The 21,073-nt window shown below is 38.0% G+C and overlaps 1 protein-coding gene across 5 annotated transcripts in view; it reads left to right on the top strand.

The window, feature by feature from the left end:
- The window catches only part of CFTR (CF transmembrane conductance regulator), an 82,830-nt gene that overhangs the window by 30,565 nt on the left and 31,192 nt on the right, over positions 1 to 21,073 (top strand). For 2 of the 5 annotated variants that reach the window (XM_085218969.1, XM_085218960.1), the window contains exons 11-16: positions 1,080 to 1,271; positions 11,612 to 11,706; positions 14,286 to 14,372; positions 15,207 to 15,939; positions 17,311 to 17,439; positions 20,522 to 20,559. In XM_085218969.1, the coding sequence (XP_085075095.1) occupies positions 1,080 to 1,271; positions 11,612 to 11,706; positions 14,286 to 14,372; positions 15,207 to 15,939; positions 17,311 to 17,439; positions 20,522 to 20,559 (1,274 nt within the window). The remainder of the gene's footprint in view (positions 1 to 1,079; positions 1,272 to 11,611; positions 11,707 to 14,285; positions 14,373 to 15,206; positions 15,940 to 17,310; positions 17,440 to 20,521; positions 20,560 to 21,073) is intronic. The other 3 variants (XM_085218996.1, XM_085218988.1, XM_085218979.1) reach the window with 2 other exon arrangements.

Genomic DNA, 21,073 nt, shown 5'->3' with positions numbered 1-21,073 from the left:
TCTTTAAAACAGCTTCATTAGTAGATGTTTCTGGTCTTTTATTTATTTTTTAATTTTTTTAAACTTTAAAGAATACGACATAAGATATTGTAGCTCAACATCCAGTGTGCAAAACATCCTAAGAGATTATCCTTTGCAAGTTCAGAAACTTCTTACTCAGCTTTTTGGAAAATTCAAGTTCTGGTATGATGGAAAGATGTCTCGTGATACTCCCCCTGTATAACTTCTCAAAGGATATCTTTGCTGAGAACATAAAATTGTGTCTTAGATAGATTTTTAGATCTTTGGCTGTTATGTCCCAGCTTTGTTGACTGCTTATTCGTGATAAGAACACCACTGGAATGCCTCTGTAACATATTTTTCCTTGTATTTCTCAACTCTGTTCTTTGATCAAGTAGCTAGTGATGTGTGACAAGGTTACTACAAGCTACTGATTAACTTTGAAATTATAACATGTTAGTGCTGAAATTGCAATCAATTCTTTTATGAAGGGAAATAGCAAATATGCATAGGTCATGTATTCACGTAAATGAGTTAACAGTTACAGAGAAGACTTCAGATCGCACTGAGCAGTTGGTGAGCAATTGCATCAACAGAGATAGCACACTTTTCAAGGCAACACAGAAAAAGGGCTATAAACATTAGCATGATTGTAAACATGAACTGTGTTGTACAAAGAACAAGCAAAATAGACAGTGATGTTAAAAACCAAATAACATTCACCATAGATACTAATACCTGACATCCATATGCCTCCCACAGATACTCACACTTTTACCTTATAAAAGTGCTTCAAGTTTAATTAATGAGTGCTTTTGCAGCCACGTGCCTTGTTTATAGGCTATCATACAGTTTTTCTTGTTCATAGTGAATAACTTTCTCTCTGTTCAGGGGCCTTTCAGAACCATACACATAATGAAAATCTTCAGTAATTGTGTCTTGTACTAAATCAGTGAATGTAGGGACACATTTTACAGAACAAAAGTACCGTCTTATTATTTTAAAGTGATTCCTATTTTGTTTAGCATTTGTTGTGGTTGTACGGATCTCTGATATATGGACCATTCATAATTTTTCAGACTTCCCTTCTGATGTTGATAATGGGAGAACTGGAGCCTTCTCAGGGTAAAATTAAACACAGTGGAAGGATATCATTCTCTCCTCAAGTCTCTTGGATCATGCCTGGAACAATCAAAGAAAACATCATTTTTGGTGTATCCTATGATGAATACCGATACAAGAGTGTCATCCAAGCCTGCCAACTGGAAGAGGTCAGTCATTAGAACTCTTAAGACCTAAATGTAAAAAAATAATACTAAATAAGAGTCAGGGAGTACAGTTTTAAGTAAACCAGAACTCATCCTGGCATTCAGATTTTGTAGAATTACAAGTCAGCCTATTGCCAGCTTCTTCATATGCTGATGGTGCTGGTTTTGGGAGTTTACATAACAGGAGCTAAATCAGCTTGCTCAGATACTGTAAGGTTCCTGTGTTCTCAGTCTTCCTTGCTAGTTCAAAACCTGGGCGAATGTAATAATATCAAACAAATGATGTAAAAAGTATTGCTTCTACATTTTTTCACACTTAGTATTTATTTTTGGAAAATTTATTAATGGAAAATGCTCTTTGTTACAATTTTAGGAAATTAATCTGCTCACCTCCTTTTGCACCGCAAGTAATGTTCTGGGGATAATTAAAACTCTGTGCCAGAAACTTGAATTATTTAGAGGAAAATCTCGACTGAGGTTGTGCTTTTCTTTGTGTGGATGCCATAAGTTTTCACATTGGAAATTACAGTAGGGTCAATCTTTATGTGATGTGTAGTCTACAATGAAGTCAGAATGCCCTTGTGTTTGTTTGATGTTACCAGAGGGTAATGTAAGAAACGAGCACTTTTTCACATTGCAGTATACAAAAGGACCCAACATTTTAGGCCTTTCCACGCTTATTGCTGTACCATAAGATCAGTGTTTCCTCAGCATGTAGATGAAAACAATAAATATTTAACTGTGCTGAATAGGATCTTTCTTTAGGCCACATAGTGAAACATTTTCCTTTAGTGCCAGTCAAGCAAGAAAACAATAGCCACTCTGTTTAAAAATAAGATGAGGTTACAGCATTTTATCTCAGAGCACGGTATAGTCAAGTGATAAAGTAATCTGTTCTTACGTGTTTATGGCCATTTCAGTCTGTGTTTGGATTGTGGTTTGCTGGAAATCTTCTTTGAAAGCTTCTGAAGACAGGAGAATTAGCAACTTCTGTTTCAGGCATTCTGAAGAGAGTAGTCCTTAACCCCAGACTTAAAAAGTTGTAGTTAATGCCAAATCTCCAAGGGACAGCTTGCAGCAGTTCAAAACTTTCCTTGCCTCAGGAGGCTTTCCAGCCTAGGCTCTGGCTAGAGCAGAAGGTTTTTAATGATGGGTTTGTTTGGTGCTGGTGGGCCAGCTCAGTGTCTCCACGCTGGTGAGCTAGCGTGATATTTCAGTGTTGGTGAGCGAGCTCAGTGTTTTGGCACTGGTACGATACCTTGGTGTTTTGTTTTGGTAGGATGGCTCAGTGTCTCAGTAGGCTGGAGTTCCTTTGTTCTCCAAGCAGGCTCAATCAAGCCAGCTTTGATCTGTGTGGGTGCAGATATGTGCAGAACGATATGCTTCACCTCTAGCAGGGCTCATTATTTGAGGCCAAGTTTGATATTTACAAGAATACTTTCTTCTGTAGTGAAGCTGAATAAATTGGGATGGCCTGAAGAGATGCCAGAATGGTCTGGAATCAAGCCAAATGCATTACCTTGTTACTGTTATACTTGCTAGTCCCATTAGCGTTGAATTACAAATTATCAAGTAGGACTGAGTATAGCAAATTTAAGGGTGGTTTTAAAATGTTAATTCCTAGTTTCTTCCCCATTGTGCACTTTTAAAGGTTTTATTATGACAAGAAGAGTTAATGTTTTCTTGGTTAATGGTTGTGTTTTTGTTCTTTGGGAAGAAGGAATACTAGAGGATTTCCTAAAGGAGCTCACTTTACATTCTTCTCTACAGTTTGTGTAGGTAGTTACATAGTGCACCTGAATTCAAGAGACTGTTGTTTATTTTGTCTCTTATATGGGTTCTTCAAGGTGGAACAGGGTTTGGTGATAAAAGTGAGTTTGTTTCCTTATTGCACATACACTGGAAGTCAGTTAAAAGGCATCTCTCAACAGTGACTAATTGAGATTTTCCTTCAAGTTCCATGCTCACAGAAATAAAAATGGTTTGAGGAAGACAAAGCCATTTCCTTTGACCTAATGATCAAATGGACACAGAGTCATATAATCGTTTCGTTTCGAGTGGAAAGGGATCCTTAAAGGTCATATGCTCCAACTCCCCTGCAATGAACAGGAATATCTACAGCTAGATCAGGTACTCAGAGTCTGATCCAGCCTGATCTTGAATGTTTCCAAGGATGAGGATCCACCACCTCTCCAGGCAGCCTGTTCCAGTGCATCACTAAAAACTTCCTTATATCCAATCTATATCTCCTCTCTTTTAGTTTGAAACAATTTCCCTTAGTTCTAAAACAGCAGACCCTGATAAAGAATCTGTCCCCTTTCTTCCTATAGCTCTCCTTTAGATACTGAAAAGCCACTATCAGATCTCCCTGAAGCCTTCTCTTCTTCAGACTGAACAGACCCAGTTCTCACAACCTGTCTCCATCGGGGAGGTGTTCCATCCCTTGAATCATTTTTGTGGCCCTCCTCTGGACAGACTCTTAAAGGTCATATATATATGACTACTTGTCATAATTTCAGGAAGATGCTATATATATATATATGTAATGCTGAAGAAGCATGAAAAAAGTTCTCAAATTCTATTTTGAATGTGTTTCTATGAACCAGCAGCATGTCCTTATGACCAAGAAAACTAGTGGTATCCTTGAGTGCATAAAAACAGTGTGGCCAGCAGATTGGGGGAGGTGAACCTCCCCCTCTACTCTGCTGTGGTGAGGCCACATCTGTAGTACTGTATTCAGTTCTGGACTCCCCATTTCAGGAAAGATTTTACAGCATAGCCTGCTTTATATGTGTAAAATGATTCGGAACTTGTTCATAATTACATTTTTTTTATGTTACCGTTCCTCACAGGGAAAGTAGGACATCAGGGGAGTTAAAATCATGTGGTTCTAATTACAGGCACTTGGAAATAGACAAAGGTTAAGAGAAGAGCAGTAGGTGACAGAACAACAGAATGACTACTTTGGAGTTGAGATGAAGAGATTGTAGTGTGTCTAGACTCACCCTTATTCATGCATGATGTTGAACTCGAATGCCAATACATTTTAGTCACGTGATACTTACTATGAAGCATCACAGTAAAAAGCATTCCATAGAAATGGTAGAAGGGGAACTTGATCCTCTACCATTGCCTTCTTGTTTTATCTTTCCTCGGGAAATAGGAAATGTCCTGGCAAGTATGCAGTGTGAATACGTAACTTAACAGATCTTTCAAAATGAAGATAAAATTAGTCAGCACAAAGTAGTAGTCCTCACCATTTATCAATTTTTCAGTAGCCTTGTTGAAATATACTGTTTCAATGAGTTTAATTCTGAGTGTGCAGATATTATTGTGTTTATTACTTTTAACATCACTGTTGCTGTGCTAAAAGCCAAGATGTGATTGAGGTAGTCTGAACTCTCTTTCTTCTAAAGAAAGTCCCCATATGCTAGTTTAAAAGTAATTAAAAGTAAAATAAGATAAACAGGTGATACTTCAGCTTATGCTACTTTTTTTTTTTTGACAAGGTGTTTTACCCTTTTATCAAGTACTTTTCATCACATTCTTGATAAAAGTCAACTAGAAGGTGAACTTCTTCCTAGCACTTCAGATTAAAGACCAATTAAGTAAGAACAAATTCAGTGCTGGGAACATCCTGCATGATTCACCACTTTTATTCACATTGATGAATGTCAAAAAACACTGGGAGATGTGAACTGCATGAATTTATATGTCTATGGAGTCTTGCTGCTAAATATGAGGTAACTCCACAGGTGCATATTCCATGGAGACTGAAGGATTCTACTAATGTAATGGAAAGGATAACGTGAATTTAAATGGGAATTTGTAGGAATAGCCAATGGGTTTTCAACATCTTTATTATTGATAGGAAAAAAAATGTGGAAAGAACAGGGTTTGATTTTTAAATTTTTTATTTGAAAAATTACTATTAATAGCCTACAATAAACTGGAAGTGGGTTTTTTCATTGGTTTTTATCACTTGCTAAGTTAAAAAGGTAAAGCCCTTGAACAGTTATAGCGGGAAACTTCAAGGCTACATTTTATTAGTTTTGAACAAAATTGTCCCAAGAGAATACGTTTTTCAAGTCAGGACAGCAGAAACAAGCCCATTATAGTTATTCTTGTTAAAAAATAAACAAGGACTGTATCTCATTTGAAGGGAGGCAATACTTCATTTGTTTTAAAATCATAGTTCTGCGACTTCTGCTTTTGCCTTTGTGAAAGGTAAGAGATATTTTTCCACCTACTTCATTCATTCTGTCCTTCAGTGCTTTCCTAAGAGGCCATAAACCCATAATAGCAAACTACCTGTAAGAAGCTGCCACTTTTAAAGTAAACACATGTTCTGATTTGACAGGCACCACCTGCTCGTGAATGTAATGTTTAACGCTGCTTGCAAACAGAGAAAGTATGTCCTTACAAAATCAAATCATGTAACAGCATACAGGAAACACGCAGCCACATTCTGTCCTTTTTGAGCTGCCTTCACAGGGAGTGCATGCAATATGTTTTCAGCTTAGATCATAAGAAAATTATTAGAGAAAGAGACAGTTAATATGCCAAGTCCTCGTTTGTGCTCCCGTGTGTCTGGCATCTCCTCAGAAAGGATGGCATCTCCCCCTTGGTGACTGGTTCTCTGCAGTGTCAAGGATGCCCCGAAACAGAAGCGCATATCCTTACTAGCATCTCACTGTGTTTCCCAGCCCCTTTTATCAGTGCTGAATGTTTGGGTTTTTTTTGCAGGTGTCTTATTAGTCTGCACAGAATATCACATCTGAAGCTGACTACAGGTGCACAATTAAACTAAATCTGTAGGAGTTGTGAGGCAGTTTGACAGCTTTTAGTCAGACAGCGTGTGAAATACTTTGCACCCCATTTTGTGGCCATTGTTCACAAGGGCTGCTGACACATTAGAAAGCGGAAGAGAGGAACAAAAAGGACTCAAATCTGGCTCTGTGTGCTTTATAGTGAGCAATTCTCTGCAAGAGGGTATTAAGAGGAAGCTTGGTTACCTAATCATGTAGGTGTTTGCAATGTGGGTGTTCATGAGAAAGCAGGTTACCTAGGCTGCCTTCATAGACAGGGACAGACACAGGTATGCCAATGTGAAGTTCCTCTCATCCTAATGTAATCGACTAAAATAGCGTTACTGAATTCCCTGCATGTTTTCCCTTGAGTTTTTAGAGAAAACAGGTAGCTTAGATGTCTTTGTTATCAATAAGAGGTGGGGTGAGTCCCACTCTTTAGTCCATACATTAAACAGATGTCTGGAAGCTGTCAAGCATTTAGCAACTAAGAAAAGACAGTAATTGTCTGACAGTTAATAACTAGTTAAAAAATTAGGAAAAAAAGTGCCACATTTTACACATTGAGAACAGTGTTTTCTTAGCTTAAAGACACATAAAACTATCAAATAATCTTCAAATAATCTTGATAACAAATAATTTGTATGCAAAAAAAAGTCTGTTCTGTGTTTCCTTTTTTATTTTTATTTTTATTTTTTTTGGTGTGTGTTTGTGTGCTTTAAGCAAGACCGTATTTATTATATATTCTGGAAAGAGTTATTACCTTAATCTCAGCATTATTCTTCTGCACCAACCCTAGAGGTATTATCAATTACTCTTATTGCTGAGGCAGGTGAATATGATTTACACACAGTTAAAACTACAAACAAATATTAAATAGAGTGCTTTCTCCTTGAGCGTAACATTTGTTAGCTGATATTAGAAGATCTCACAAAAATAATTACGATCTATGAGAACAGGGGTTGGGGAGAGAGTGTTAAGATTCCTCTCTGAAAGTAATGCCTCTGATTTTATTACACTGACCCACGATGTCAAAGGTGGATATTGCTGGTGTGGCAGTAGAGGCAGAACCTTCCCACCAATATTCCATTACATGTTGTTGCCGTGTGACTGATGGCAGCAGAGGGGCAGTCTGACAAAATGGCGCCTGATGCAGAAGTGTGGATGCAGCAGAGGTGCGTCATGGAATTCCTCCATTCAAAAAAAGTGACACCCATTGACATTCGTTGACACTTGCTGAATGCTTATGGAGACCAAACAGCAGATGTGAGCACAGTGAGGCAGTGAGTGGTGTGTTTCAGCAGAGGTGGCAGTGATGTGAAAGACAAGCCTTGTTCTAGATGGCCGTGCACAACTGTTAAAACACAAAATGAGCTCATCTGCACTAATCAGAAGACTATGACTGGGGAACTGTGTACAGAGCTAAATATCAGCTTCAAAGCACTGGTGGCAATGTTGGAATATCACAGATTTTGCATCAGGTGGGTCCTAGGAATGCTCACACAGGAACATAAAGAACATCATATGAAAGTCTGTTATGACTTACTGAATCAATGTGAGGCTGAAGGTAACAGTTTCCTGGGTCACACTATAAACGATGATGAGATGTGTTGTCACCGTTATGAGCTGGAGTCAAAATGACAGTCTCTGGAGAGGCAAAATGTGAATTCCCCATTGAAGAAAAAGTTCAAGACACAGCTTTCAGTGGGTGAAGTTATGAGATAGGAAAGAGGTGATCCTTCTGGATTCCCTGGAACCCAGACAAATCATCAACTCTGACCACTACATCATGATGCTGACTAAGCTGAAGGCTTGAACTTCCAGAGACAGGCAGAGAAGAAAACTTATCCCAAGATAACACCAGGCCCCATACCAGTTTGAAGACTGTGGAGCATGCTGTGAGTCTTGCCTGGGCTGTCCTATAAAACCTACCATATAGTCCAGATTTCCTTCTGACTGCCATCTATTTGGGCCAATGAAAGACAGACTGTGTAGGCAACATTTTTCTAGCAACAGGACTATCACAACAATTGTGAAATTGTTAAGTGGGTCAACTCTGGTGGTGCAGATTTTTATGTGTGGCTTGCAGCCTTTGGTGAAGTTGCACAGCTAATGGTGGTGACTATGTTGAAAAACAGTGTTCTGTAGCTAAGAATTTGCTCTATCAAATAGTGTTGTTGTGCATCTGTTGTAGTTTCCATGGAATAAATAGGAGGCATTAATTTTGGAGCAACCTATGTATATGTTAAAGAAAATCCAGTAAATGCTTCATTAGTGCTGGGTTTTCTGCTGTTTAGCATCATTACATTAGATTTTTCCTGGCTTAATTTCACTTCCTGCATAAAATGACAGCAAGGATGTATTTGGACCAGCCCTACATACTTTTTTACAATAGGTAATGCATGTTCCAACAAATAACATTGTGTGTCTATTGGACTTCTTCACTCTGTTTACACCATTGAAAGAAATTACTAACCATTTTTTAATTATTATAATTACAGCCTGAAAAGTTATTTGTCTTTTCCATGCCATATATTACCCTGAAGTGAAAGGTAGAAGAAAACAGAAGGGGAACTCATTAAAAGTCTGATTAAAATACCATGTTGACATACCTGCAAAGAAATATATCAGACAAAATCCAACTACCAAAGCAATGGGAGTTCTGGAATTAATTTTAGTAGGGCTAGGATTTTACATTGATGAGAGGGGGAGATATACTGGGCCCAGTAATAACCTGGAGTTTATTTGGAAGAAGATGTAGAAACAGGAGTCAGCAATGGCACCAACAACATTGCAAGCTTCAATAGAAATGTGAAGCAGCTGAAATCAGCTTAGATATTAGGTATGCAACAGCACAAACACCAGTGTCCAGGTGAAGATATTGGGTAAATGTCAAAGGTACAGATGCATAACATGACTCCTGTGTGCAAAGTGAAATTGGAAGGGAGCTGAGCAGGTCATCTCACTTAAGTGCCAGAAAAGCCTTTATGCCAGAATTCCACGCCTCCTTTTGACTTCATGGCCTATAGGAGAATTATTATATTCAGATAATCATGCTTTAAAAATGTTAGCACTATATTTTGCATCCTTCTTTCTGGAAATGTCAGTTAGTAACAGGGATTTGTTTGTGTGGGAAGTAACTAGTTAACATCAGAATAAGTTAGAAATCACCTGCAATAGCTTTTCCGTACATAAAAGCCTCTTGATTTTGAGGTCAGAATCCTCTGAGCCAGGAAGTAAAAGCAATTATCAAATTAAAGAGTTGGGAGAATCTCCCATTTCCTGATGGATCAGGCAGTCAATTTCTAGTCTTTGAGCTGCTGGACTTTAATCTGTCACTGATCCAGGACTGAACAGCATTGTTACTCTGTTCCTGAGGTCAGGGCAATTTACAGGGAAGGAAGAAGGAAATGTTTATCTGGCAAGATTTTTATTTATTTATTTGTTCAGCAAAACCTGCGGGACCTGTGACATCCAAAAGAGAATGATTAGCAGTCAAAATCTCAGTACAGGTGATCACAGTTGTAGTATATCAGACTTCATGTGAAATGTTAACTTCTAGAGAGCAGCTCAGCTTAGATTGTATTTCCCTGGAAGTCTGAAGAGCCTGGTATCTGAGCCTGACTGTACATCCCAGCACTTCTCTGTTCACATGGGGGAATGATGCAGATTGCATATTCAGAGCTGGAATCGATCATTCTTACACAGATACCACAGCGGGAAACAGGAGTCCTGTGCTGCCTGGGGACAGACGAGATAAAAGGTGTTCTGCCAGTGCCATAGGGAGGAGTTTATCTTTTTCCTTCATCTTTTTAATTCCATATCCTTTCTGCCACTGTTTTAGTAGCAGAAGTTATGTTCTCTGACTGGCCAAAGATTTTGATTGCTTCCAGAACAACTCAAGCTTGTTTCTTTCACTGAAAAGTGCCAGGCATCTGCTTTCTGATTTCATAAATAGTAATGCCTTGAAAAACGCTTCAAATTTGTCTCTTAGTGTTTTGCCTAAGGAAAGGTAGCAAGCCCTTCTTTGCCTGACTCATGGTTCTGACTCTAATGCGGGATGTTCCTCAACAGGGAGCGCTGGAAGAGCACAGCTTTTTCCAGCAGCAGTGGTAGGCCATCTGAGACATGCTCATGCCCCTAGTATGAATGGAGTGGCCATGTGCAGGTGAATGAATGGTTCTGAGTACCTTGAATTGCCGCAGTTGTATGGGAGCAGCTGTGCAGCAGTGCTGTGCTGCTAGGTGGGCAATGCCGGTTCAAGGAGCATCTGGCTGTCTTGGGGCTTCCAGCTGCGTGCTGGGAAGGCTGCCTTGCAGTGCTATATGCTGGAAGCCCAGTCTGCCCAGGGCACTGCCAGCAAGTGGCTGGGAACCTGAGGTAGTCGAGCCTGTGTTTTTGGCAAAATTCCCTGACATAGGGAACGTTGCGAAGCTGCATCAGGGCAGGGTCAGTTGGATATCAGGAAAAGGTTCTTTATCAGAGAGTGGTCAGACACTGGAACGTGCAGTGGCCATGGTCACAAGCTGCTGGAGTTCTACAGCGTTTGGACAACGCCTTCAAACATAGGGTCTGATTTTTGTGTGGTTCTGTGTTGGAGGCGGGAGTTGTACTTGAGGTTCCTTGTGGGTCTCTTCCAACTCAGCAGATTCTATAATTCTATGGTTCTATGACTCACAGTGGCGTCAGTGTTACTGAAATAGCTTAAGGACATAGGCTGGATAAGGCTTACAGGACAAGTTAATATTTTTTATGAGAGCAACCGTAAACTTAGATAAGCTAGACAGTGTTTGGGCACATGAGCACTTCTCCACATCTATGCTTCCATGAATTGTTGTGGTTTGCAGAGATCTGTGCTAAATGCAACTACTCAAAAGTCTCCTGTCCACCTCTGCCAGTGAGGCACAGAAATCTCTACTGGTGCCTCTTTCTGTCTTACATGTGAACAAAATGGTATTCTCTGTTTTCTTCACTGGCAAAATATTTATTTCTAGCACAGCCATAAGTAAGTTACATCCCAAGTGGTGGAGTTTGGTTCCTACAGTATTTGCAAGCCTGCATTCCTGTCATTCTCTGCTGGGAATTTTATCCAAGACTTGTTTTTATGAAACTGCCTTCTCCGAGGTCCGAAGAATTCAGATCTAGACTTTGATTTTGGCTTTTCCACCTGTGGTAACAAGAGCATTTATCATCGTTATTATAGAGGAAACTCTAACAATTAACATATTGAATCAATTTTATATGAAAGTATATTCTTTGCTTTTATAGCAATCCAGCAATTCAAATATTTGTTCTTGAGACCTTACAGCTTGAGATTGTTCTCTGAGATAGAATGATGCTTTGTTTAATCACCATTTCTGATTACGTGAACAGGTGAAGAAATAATTGTGTGGAAGACTTTTTTATTTTATTTTTTTACAACTTCTGTCTAACCTCTGTGTGCAGTATTGCATATTGTGCCTCCATTTGGTCTGTAGCTTGAGTTCCTTGAATATGGAAAATACATGTCAGATTCTTAAAACAATTTGTTAACAGGACATTTTGAAGTTCCCAGACAAAGATTATACAGTGCTGGGAGAAGGTGGAATCATTCTGAGTGGAGGCCAGCGAGCACGAATCTCACTAGCAAGGTGAGCATTTTGCTATTTCTATGTTTTACATACAGGGGAAATGTTATGACTGAGCACATAAATACATGTGGGCTAAGACCAAATATGTAACTATACCCCAGGCAGGAGCTTCATGTTACTATCAGAAATCTGAGATTTGCTCTGCAATTTCATTTATGATACATCTGTACATCTATTTATTGAATTTTAAAAATTTGCTGCCAGATGCATGCTATGGCTTAGCTGAAGATGAGTGTTCTCCTCCTGATGCAAGATGCCACTGGGAGATTCAGAACTTCATGTGTAGCTCTTGAGTATCAAAGAAACACTTGCGATATACGTAGACAGATAAAGTAGCATGCCGGGATCTTTGCCTGCTGTGATATTTACACAAAGCAGTCTGTACACCGACTAATGACAAACTCTCTGCCTATAGATAACAAACCTGAAAAAAATCCTGCCATGTTTCAGTAAGTGTTGTTATTAGTTTAGGAATTTTTGTGTCATACAAAAAATAAGTGGAAAACAGCGGTTAGCTTGCGCCAATGGGTAATGGCCTAGTCCTGTCTCTTGGACTTTCCAAAGTCAGGAGATACTTTTGAAGAAGAGCATGTTTTCATGTAGATTAGCTGTATGTTTCAGCTGGATTGCTTAGCTAACGTCAGAAATCCAGGAATGACAGCTGTAATGTGTAAATGGTCCTGTTGGTTTCTGTGCTGAGTGGCTCAGAAATGCTTGGTAGAAGTAAAATCTCATTATAGTGATCCACTGTGGCATCCCATGAAAGATGTGCATGCCTGTTTGAAGCTAAAAGATAGATTCATTAAAATAGGGAGCCTTTCAGTGAGGATATTTATAGTGCATTTGTAAGAGAGGAAAAGGGATATGGGTGTTTCTGTTTTATATAGAAAGACAAGAGAGAAGTGGGCAAAGTTTCCAGAGAACAACAAAGAAAAGGGAAAAAAGAACCCTAACCAAAACCCACTTAGATTTTCATACAAACTTCACACGAAATATTTCTCAGATTCACTGAGTAATCATGTATGTTGTTTTTCAGATGATCACAGCTCATTTACTGGAGTGTCATATAATGGAATTTATGTTTTTATTGCCAGCTGTATAATAATTATTTTATAAACAGTTACATGTTCAAAGGCATTAGTTTATCTGCTTTAAATTTTGATTGTGCTCTAATCTAAACTCAACATACATGAAGGTGTGCAGGTCCTTGGGTTGCAGATGAAGGTCTGTGGAAGCCAGAGAAGAAAATGTAGGATTATAGCCCTGAGTCATACCTTCCTTCACTGCAGATAACCTGGGCATTATTTGCTTGGACTGGCTGCATGCATCTATCTGGTGTACCTCTTGCAGTCATATTAAATCAGAATCCCTTCTGTAAGTGCCATCAGTGATTCTTCCTGAGAAACAGATGCAGCTTGCCTGAGTTCTGCTTTCTAACAGTACTGCCAGTGCTGCACTTGTGACAGGGCAAACTAAAAGCCCCTGGAAGGAAACACACTGTGCTCACTGGCCCAGCACTTTGAAGTCAGTCATATACAGCTACTAAGTCCACCATACAAATTACAGCCATAACGGAATGGAATGAATGGAACTGTTACTCCATCAAACAAACTGCAGATGTTTTACTGATGAAAATGCCGAGAACAGCGTGAGCTTTTTGTTATTGTGCAGCCACTTCATCATAACGTATGGCCATTTAAATCAATCGTGACATAAAGCTGCTTGGTTTATTAACATAATATACTATTATTGAGGGTTATTTCTCCTGGTGGTCAAATATTTTCACATTGTTTAACATAATTATTTTAAAACACAATTAAAAAGTACTTTAAAAAGTACTGAAATTAAGTTGTCCAAATTTTCTTTACTGATTATACCCTGATTTGTATCACATCATGATATTCATACTGACAGAGGAAGGCAAGGAGTCTTTTTGAAGTTCTGATGAAACTGATCTACAAAGCCCATCTTAACCACAGGATTAAGTATCACTGACCCATGTCCAGACATATGTAGCCTAAGAGCCTAATGCCACAAATAATTTTTCACATCCTGATCTCAAAATATTGTACAGTCCTGTTTAAGGTAATGCTTGCAAGCTCATAGCTTGCTAACACACTTGTCCTGGCTCACCATTTATCTCAAATTACTTTTAAAACTAAGATCTTGCACCAAAGTCTTTTTAGGCACTTATTTACATACGTGTAATATTTCCTCAGGCATCAGAAGACATTACAGGGGATTCTAAATTCCAACTAAAATGTTCATTGTACATCCAGAAGGACTGTCAAATTCGGGCTTTAAAAACATCTGTGAGAAGCCTCTGTAAAAAGCAGCTCTATTTCTTCCTTTGTACAGAAATTAGTGAAAGATTTGTTTAGTACTTAACGTAGTCTGCAGCAAGGAAAGCCTAAACTGAAAAGTGTCTTATAAGCAGACTAAATGTTGCACTCCAACTCCGAATTTATACTTTAGAAACGTTTTTGAGTTAGAAATGTAAAGGCAGTCCTTTTAAGTTATATTTATGTGAATTTGTAAGAGTTGCGAAAGTTAATTTCATTTCTGTTTTCTCTGCTCAGAGCAGTGTACAAAGATGCTGATTTGTATCTCATGGATTCTCCTTTTGGATATTTAGACATTTTTACAGAAAAAGAAATATTTGAGAGGTACTGTATGTTTTGAAATGCTGTACTTAAGAATTTCATCAAATGACTTAATGTAAAACCAATAACAGAAATCTCCCTCTAATTGTTATAGAATTTAAGAACAGTACAAAAATACAGAAGTGATTAAAATAATACCTTTGGGGAATGTTATTTTATAGAATTTTTGTGAGTAAACATTTCATGTTAGCATTAGGATGGGATATTGTGCATAGGAGGCCTGGGCCATATTGAACCTGCTGTAATCTATTAATCCCAGGGTATAACACTTCATATCTGGTGCATCTGTCTACCAGAAGGGCTCTCAGTTTAAAATTTGTATCTACTATGTCAATATATATTTTGACTTTTTTTTTTTTTTTAAGAAAGAAATTTTAATTGCTGAAAGAGTAGTCACCTGAAAGTGCCCACTGAACAAGAGACTGACAGAATGTTGGCCAAACATGTAGACTTCTGACTTGTCCTGTTAGAGTAGCTCAAAGAACTGAGGACACACACTGCCATCCATTAAATTTGCAGTTACCAAATTTGAAGCTTTGAAACTGAGCTAATAAATCTAAGTAACTCTAAAATGAGAAGAAATATTTCATTTTCATGTTGAACTGTACTTTATTGGATTGATCTGAAAATGGTTTATTTTTCCCCCTCCTTTGGCTTCTGCTCTAAATATGCTCATCCTTCACACATTCCAGCCTTACCACTTTCTTGTAGTTTGAGGGAGCACACAAGACTGTGCATACTTGGAGGGAGGCAGGTGTGGATTGAAAATGGAGGAGATAAAAGCAGTGTCTAATTATGAAAACAAAAAATCTAATTTTTAACTTTCATTTTTTATAGTTGTGTGTGCAAGTTGATGGCCAATAAAACTAGGATCTTAGTTACTTCAAAACTGGAACATTTGAAGATTGCTGACAAAATATTAATCTTACATGAGGGGAGCTGCTATTTCTATGGAACATTTTCTGAACTTCAGGGTCAAAGGCCAGACTTCAGCTCAGAGCTGATGGGATTTGATTCTTTTGATCAATTCAGTGCAGAGAGAAGGAATTCAATTATAACTGAGACTCTGCGACGATTTTCCTTTGAAGGAGAAAGCATGGGATCAAGGAATGAAATAAAGAAGCAATCTTTTAAACAAACATCAGATTTTAATGACAAAAGGAAGAACTCCATAATTATTAACCCACTTAATGCAGGCAGGAAGTTATCGATAATGCAGAAGAATGGGACACAGGTCAACGGACTGGAAGATGGCCACGTTGACCCATCAGAAAGGAGGATCTCACTGGTACCTGACCTGGAACAGGGAGATGTGGGTCTACCTCGAAGTAACATGTTAAACTCTGACCATATGCTGCAATCTCGGAGGAGGCAGTCTGTGTTAAGTCTGATGACAGGCACTTCTGTGAACCAAGGCCCACACGTCTCCAAAAAGGGAAGTACAACATTTCGGAAAATGTCTATGGTGCCTCAGACAAACCTGTCTTCTGAGATAGATATCTACACTAGGCGCTTGTCTCGAGACAGCATCTTGGACATAACTGATGAAATTAATGAAGAGGATTTGAAGGTGCGTGTTGATTTTCTTGATCTTTTTTGGATATGGTGATAATTTGAGCAATATACTCCTATGCCCATTTCTACCTGACTCTATACTCTACAATATTTCCTGTGGAATGTCTTTTCCTCAATATCTGTGAATATTTTTTTAAACTCAAATACTATCTTGAAATTCTTAAAAATATTTCTTGTTGTCAAGCTGCCTAGCTGTATTCTGGTACGAATAATGAACAGACGAATAAGCTGTTTTACTCTGTTTTTATGGGTGTACTGGAAATCATGCAATTAAGATTGAGTTTTATGCCAACAACTGGAGCAAAATTCCTTTCTTTTTCTTATAATTAACAATATTACGTGATGAAATACTATTCTTTCCAAGGTTTCCAGCCCCCCACCCCCCCATTTTTTTAAATTGTTTTCGATAGGATACAAAAAATTTCTATAATAGTTTACTTTGTGGAAAAAAGTCTAGAAGAAATGTTGAAACTCATAATTTGCTGAAGCACTGTCCATTTTTTCTTTTGCTTTATTGTTTTGAGCAGAATAAAAATCCCTTTAAATATCTATGATTTCACTTTAACAGCATATTAATAGTCTACATTTTAACATACACTGGAAGAAAATTGCTGTTGATTAACTATTACCCGACTTTTAGAAGTACTGGAAAAATCTTTGTTGTTTCTTTCAGTGTTATCTGAACATTTCAAATTATCCCTAAACTGTGATGTTGGAGTGAAGATAGTTTGATCACCCAGTATCTTCCTCACCAGCCATTATCAGGCAATTTGAATCGAATCATAGAATGATTTGGGTTGGAAAACTTAAAGATCATCTAGTTCGTGTAGCTAAGTGACCTTAAAGATCACTTAGTTCCAACCTCCATGCATGGATGCAGGCTTCCCCCACTTTCCATTAGACCAGGTTGCACAGGGCCCCATCCAACTTAGCCTTGAACACCTCCAGGGATAGGGCATCCACAGCTTCTCTGGGCAACCTGTGCCAGAGCCTCACCATTCTCAGTGTGAATAATTTCTTCCTAATGCCTAATCTAAATAATTCCTCTTTTAGTTTAAAGCTGCTCTCCTTTGTCCTATCACTACATTCCATGATAAAAAGTCCCTCCCCATCTTGCCTGTACTGCCCCGTTATGTACTGGAATGCCACTATGAGGTCCCTCTGGAGCCTTCTCTTTTTTGGGCTAAATAACCCCAACTCTCTCAGCCTGTAGCATGAATGCTACAGTTCAATTATTTGGAGTCAGCAGAAAGAATGACATCTTTCATGTGAGTTAGCAGAATGAATGACAGCATTCGTGTGTCAGAAATTTTCACAAATGGGTACTATTGTCATTGTAACTATGGTCTTATCAATTCTCTGTCAGGAATGCTTTACTGATGATGCTGAAAGCATGGGTACTGTTACCACGTGGAATACTTATTTCAGATACATTACCATCCACAAAAGCTTGATTTTTGTACTAATTTTATGTGTGATTATCTTCTTACTTGAGGTAAGAAAATCTGTTCCCAGTGTAATTTTCCTGCAATGTTTCCTCAAATTATGTAGTTTGTGATAGAAGTATAAAGGGATAAAGGATCAAGACATTAGTTGATGCATGTATTGACCAGTGGCAACTGCTGTTAAAATGATATTTTTTTTAATATAATTTCTCTACCTTTTAGTTGAACATTGCTCACTGAAGATAATGATTAGTACATGGCAAAAGAATATCCACCAACTTAGATTATCTCTGTTATTTCTGTTATATAAACTGTTGTCCTGAGGATGTCTCTTGTTCACAGGTGAATGAATTCCCATTTTCTATGAAAAGATATCTTTACAGAGCCTTTAACAAGTACACACGTATCAATCCTGGAGAGTTGCTTTTAAAAATGTGTTATTCGTTTTTCTCTCAGTAGAAAGAAGAAAGGGTAATAATGCAGAAAGCTGAATGACTTTTATGGTATTTAAAGACAGGTAGGATTTTCCTACAGTGTGCAGAGAAGACTTTTTTCCAAGTACAGTGGAAAACACTGTGAGAACATGTGCTGAAGAACTTCTGCCTGATCACTTGCCTGATCATGCAAATCTGATTATTTTACCTACTGTGGATGTTTTCTGCTTTTTGTCTTTTTTCAGCTTAGGAAAGGCTTTTAACGTATCTACATAAACTTCCAGAATCTTCTTTTACAATTAATGTGCTAAATTGAGAGCTTTTTCTAAGGCATGAAACAGATTTCATAGAAAAGGCCGTGATTAATAGGGACTATATTGATACGCCAACTTATAAAATATAGCACCTTTTTCCCTTGCAATTTTTCAGCACAGGAAGAAAAAAATAAGAATCCACTAGGAATATAGGATTGCTTTTTAGCTGATTGTGCTAGTGAAGGGTCTTCAACAATTCTAAGTTGACATTCTACCTTCTTTTAGTATCATCAAACCTGGAGGAGGACGTGAGTGATAATAGGCTGAATTTACAGTAATGTTGCATTCTGGATGACTAAATTAGTTCTTCTGGAACCAATGACTTTGTATCTGGAGCTTGGGTCTTGTTTTAGATCCCACATTTTTAAACCACTTCCAACAACAAGATTGAGCATTTTAATGTGTGGCTATTCTTATTATGTAAGTTCTATTTTCATGGTGTGGAAAATGGCATTATAGACATACAACAGCAAAGTTAAATGTGATTTGTAGTAGAAAAGGAAATTTTGAGGTTTATGCCTCTATATTCAGCGTATATTTCCACTACCGATTACAGGTTTTTGCTTTTTGAATTAGACTAAAAACTTTTTAAATAATTCAAAAGCCTCATCTTCTAACTGAGAACAAACCTGATGACTATGAATATCTATCCATCATGATTAAAGTCCCCAGTGTAACTACTGCTTAAATAGAATCCTATTGATAAATTAATGGGCTGCTTCAGATACAGCACAACCTATGCAGCCTCTATTAAACCTCTGTGTATGAGGTGAAATACCGTGCAAGTTGAGTATGTGGCCTGCAATTGCCCTTCTGGCCATAGGTGATGAAGAAAGTCTAGTGCTAAACACTGAAATATTGAACTGAGAGAGTAGTGACAAGTAAATTGAAAGTGGAATTTTAACAGCCTTCAGCACTGGATAGTACTATTGTGAAAATGGCTAGATATGCTATTTTAGATTTAGAATGGATTACTTTATATTACCGATCTCAGGGTGGGTTCGCAAAGAGCACCATGAATAGGCCATCGGCTGTACTTTCTTTCTAGACTTGTGGAGTGTGTATTTGTGTGTGTGTACCTCACTTGAGTGGCTCAAAGCAAATTTCCTAGGTGTAGGACCCAGAGTTAGTGAACTAGAGGAAGAGCAGTTATGCATGGAAACATTTAGAAAAGTTTTGTATTGTCTTGCAATACCATCTATCACTGTCTTCCCACCAGTATTCTGTTACATTTTGTTGCCATTTGACTGATGGCAGCAGAGGGGCAATCTGACAAATGCTGTCTGACATGGAAGTGCGTATGAAGCAGAGGTGTGCCATTGAATTCCTCCATGCAGAAACATGGCACCCATTGACGTTTGCTGACTCCTGCTGAATGCTAATGTGGATCAAACAGTGGATGTTATCACAGTGAGATGGTGGGTGGTGCATTTCAGCAGCAGTGACGGCAACAAAGAAAGGCCACATTCTGGGTGACCATGCAGATTTTTACGAGCTCTTGTTCATTGCTGGTTAAAAAGCGTAGCTAATGGTGGTGACTATATTGAAAAGCTGTGTTTTGTAGCTGAGAATTTGCTCTATCAAATGGTATCATTCTGCTCTTTGTATTTGTTGTAGTTTCCATGGAAATAAATAGGAGGCATTATATTCAGAGTGGCCTGTGTACATTTAGATAGACAAGAAATCATAAGTAGAAAAAGAGACAGACTGAAAAGACAGCCTACATGAAGTTCTCCACTGACTCAGAGAACAGACAATATTTGTTATAGAGAAAGCTTCCATTGGGCACAATAAATAGAGTTGAATTCCTTATCTCAAAATATGCTAAAGTAGATTGTGTATGTGGAGAAGTATGTAAAGCTAGCAGCCAAACAAGATCAGACAAATAGATATATCAGAGGTAGGTGTCACCTGAAAAGAACAGTAATGCAAGAGTAAAAATGTTAAAGGTTTTGAATTATTGCCTTTGAATATATTGGGAAAGAGACCTGTTTTCTTTTCTTTTTTTTTTTTTAAGAGCCATCATGAAATATTAGCTTTTGAAACTTAAAATATGTTAAAGCATACACTGAGTATTCCTTGTCATTCAGAGTGCATTAACAAGCCTTTGTTAATAGTATGGTAAAATAATAAAAGAATATTAAAGAACTTGAGTGCCTGATTGTAATAAAAGTCTAAATGTAGCTTTGTTAGTGGGATGCACTAAATGGTTTCTGTGGAAGAAGAAGCTGATCTGGCAAGGTTTTGCTTCAAGAAGGTTTGATTTCCATGCATTTACAATGCTCTCTCTCCAAATAATTATAGAACAACAACAACAACAAAAAAGTAAATGAGAAGATCATAACGAGACAAGACAAAAAATTAACTGTTTTCTCTGGTCACAGGTGGCTGCTTCTCTTGTTCTGTTATTATTTCTTCAAAAGTAAGTAGTTCTGATTATTATTGAAGTATTGAAGAATACTTTACATTGATTTTTGTTGTACTTAATTAATAAATTCTGCCAGAAGTCCTTATGATAGGCTCTAGCTTAAGTTCAATAAAATTCATGGATGGAGGTGGTACCTTACACTGGTCCTTCTCCAAGTGCTAACATTTGTATGGTTTGTGTCTTGTTACTGAATGCATAGCAGTGACAAAAGACGTTTCCTCAGGCAGCTCACTCTAGAGATGTGTGGACTTATTTCTGAATATGTTGTGGTTCACTGTTGTCTTTCAATGACGCAGATGAGACATTTGCTTAGGAACGTTTGAAGTGAACAGTTTCTATAAAACTCTGTATGTTATCCTCTGCTCACCTAGAAACCTTCCAAGAAGTTGCAGGGTCCAGCAGATGAGGGTTAAAACATGCTGAGCAGCAGTATGGCTTTTCCTGTGTTATTGCTTTTGATTCTTATTTTAGTCCTGTAGAACTAAGTCTGTATGTTCGAGCATAGGAA

The sequence above is a fragment of the Meleagris gallopavo genome, chromosome 1, assembly GCF_905368555.1.
Source record: "Meleagris gallopavo chromosome 1, MGAL_WU_HG_1.1, whole genome shotgun sequence".
NCBI lineage: Eukaryota > Metazoa > Chordata > Aves > Galliformes > Phasianidae > Meleagris > Meleagris gallopavo.
Note: the sequence above shows the minus strand (reverse complement) of the source record. Positions and strands in the feature narration are given on the sequence as shown.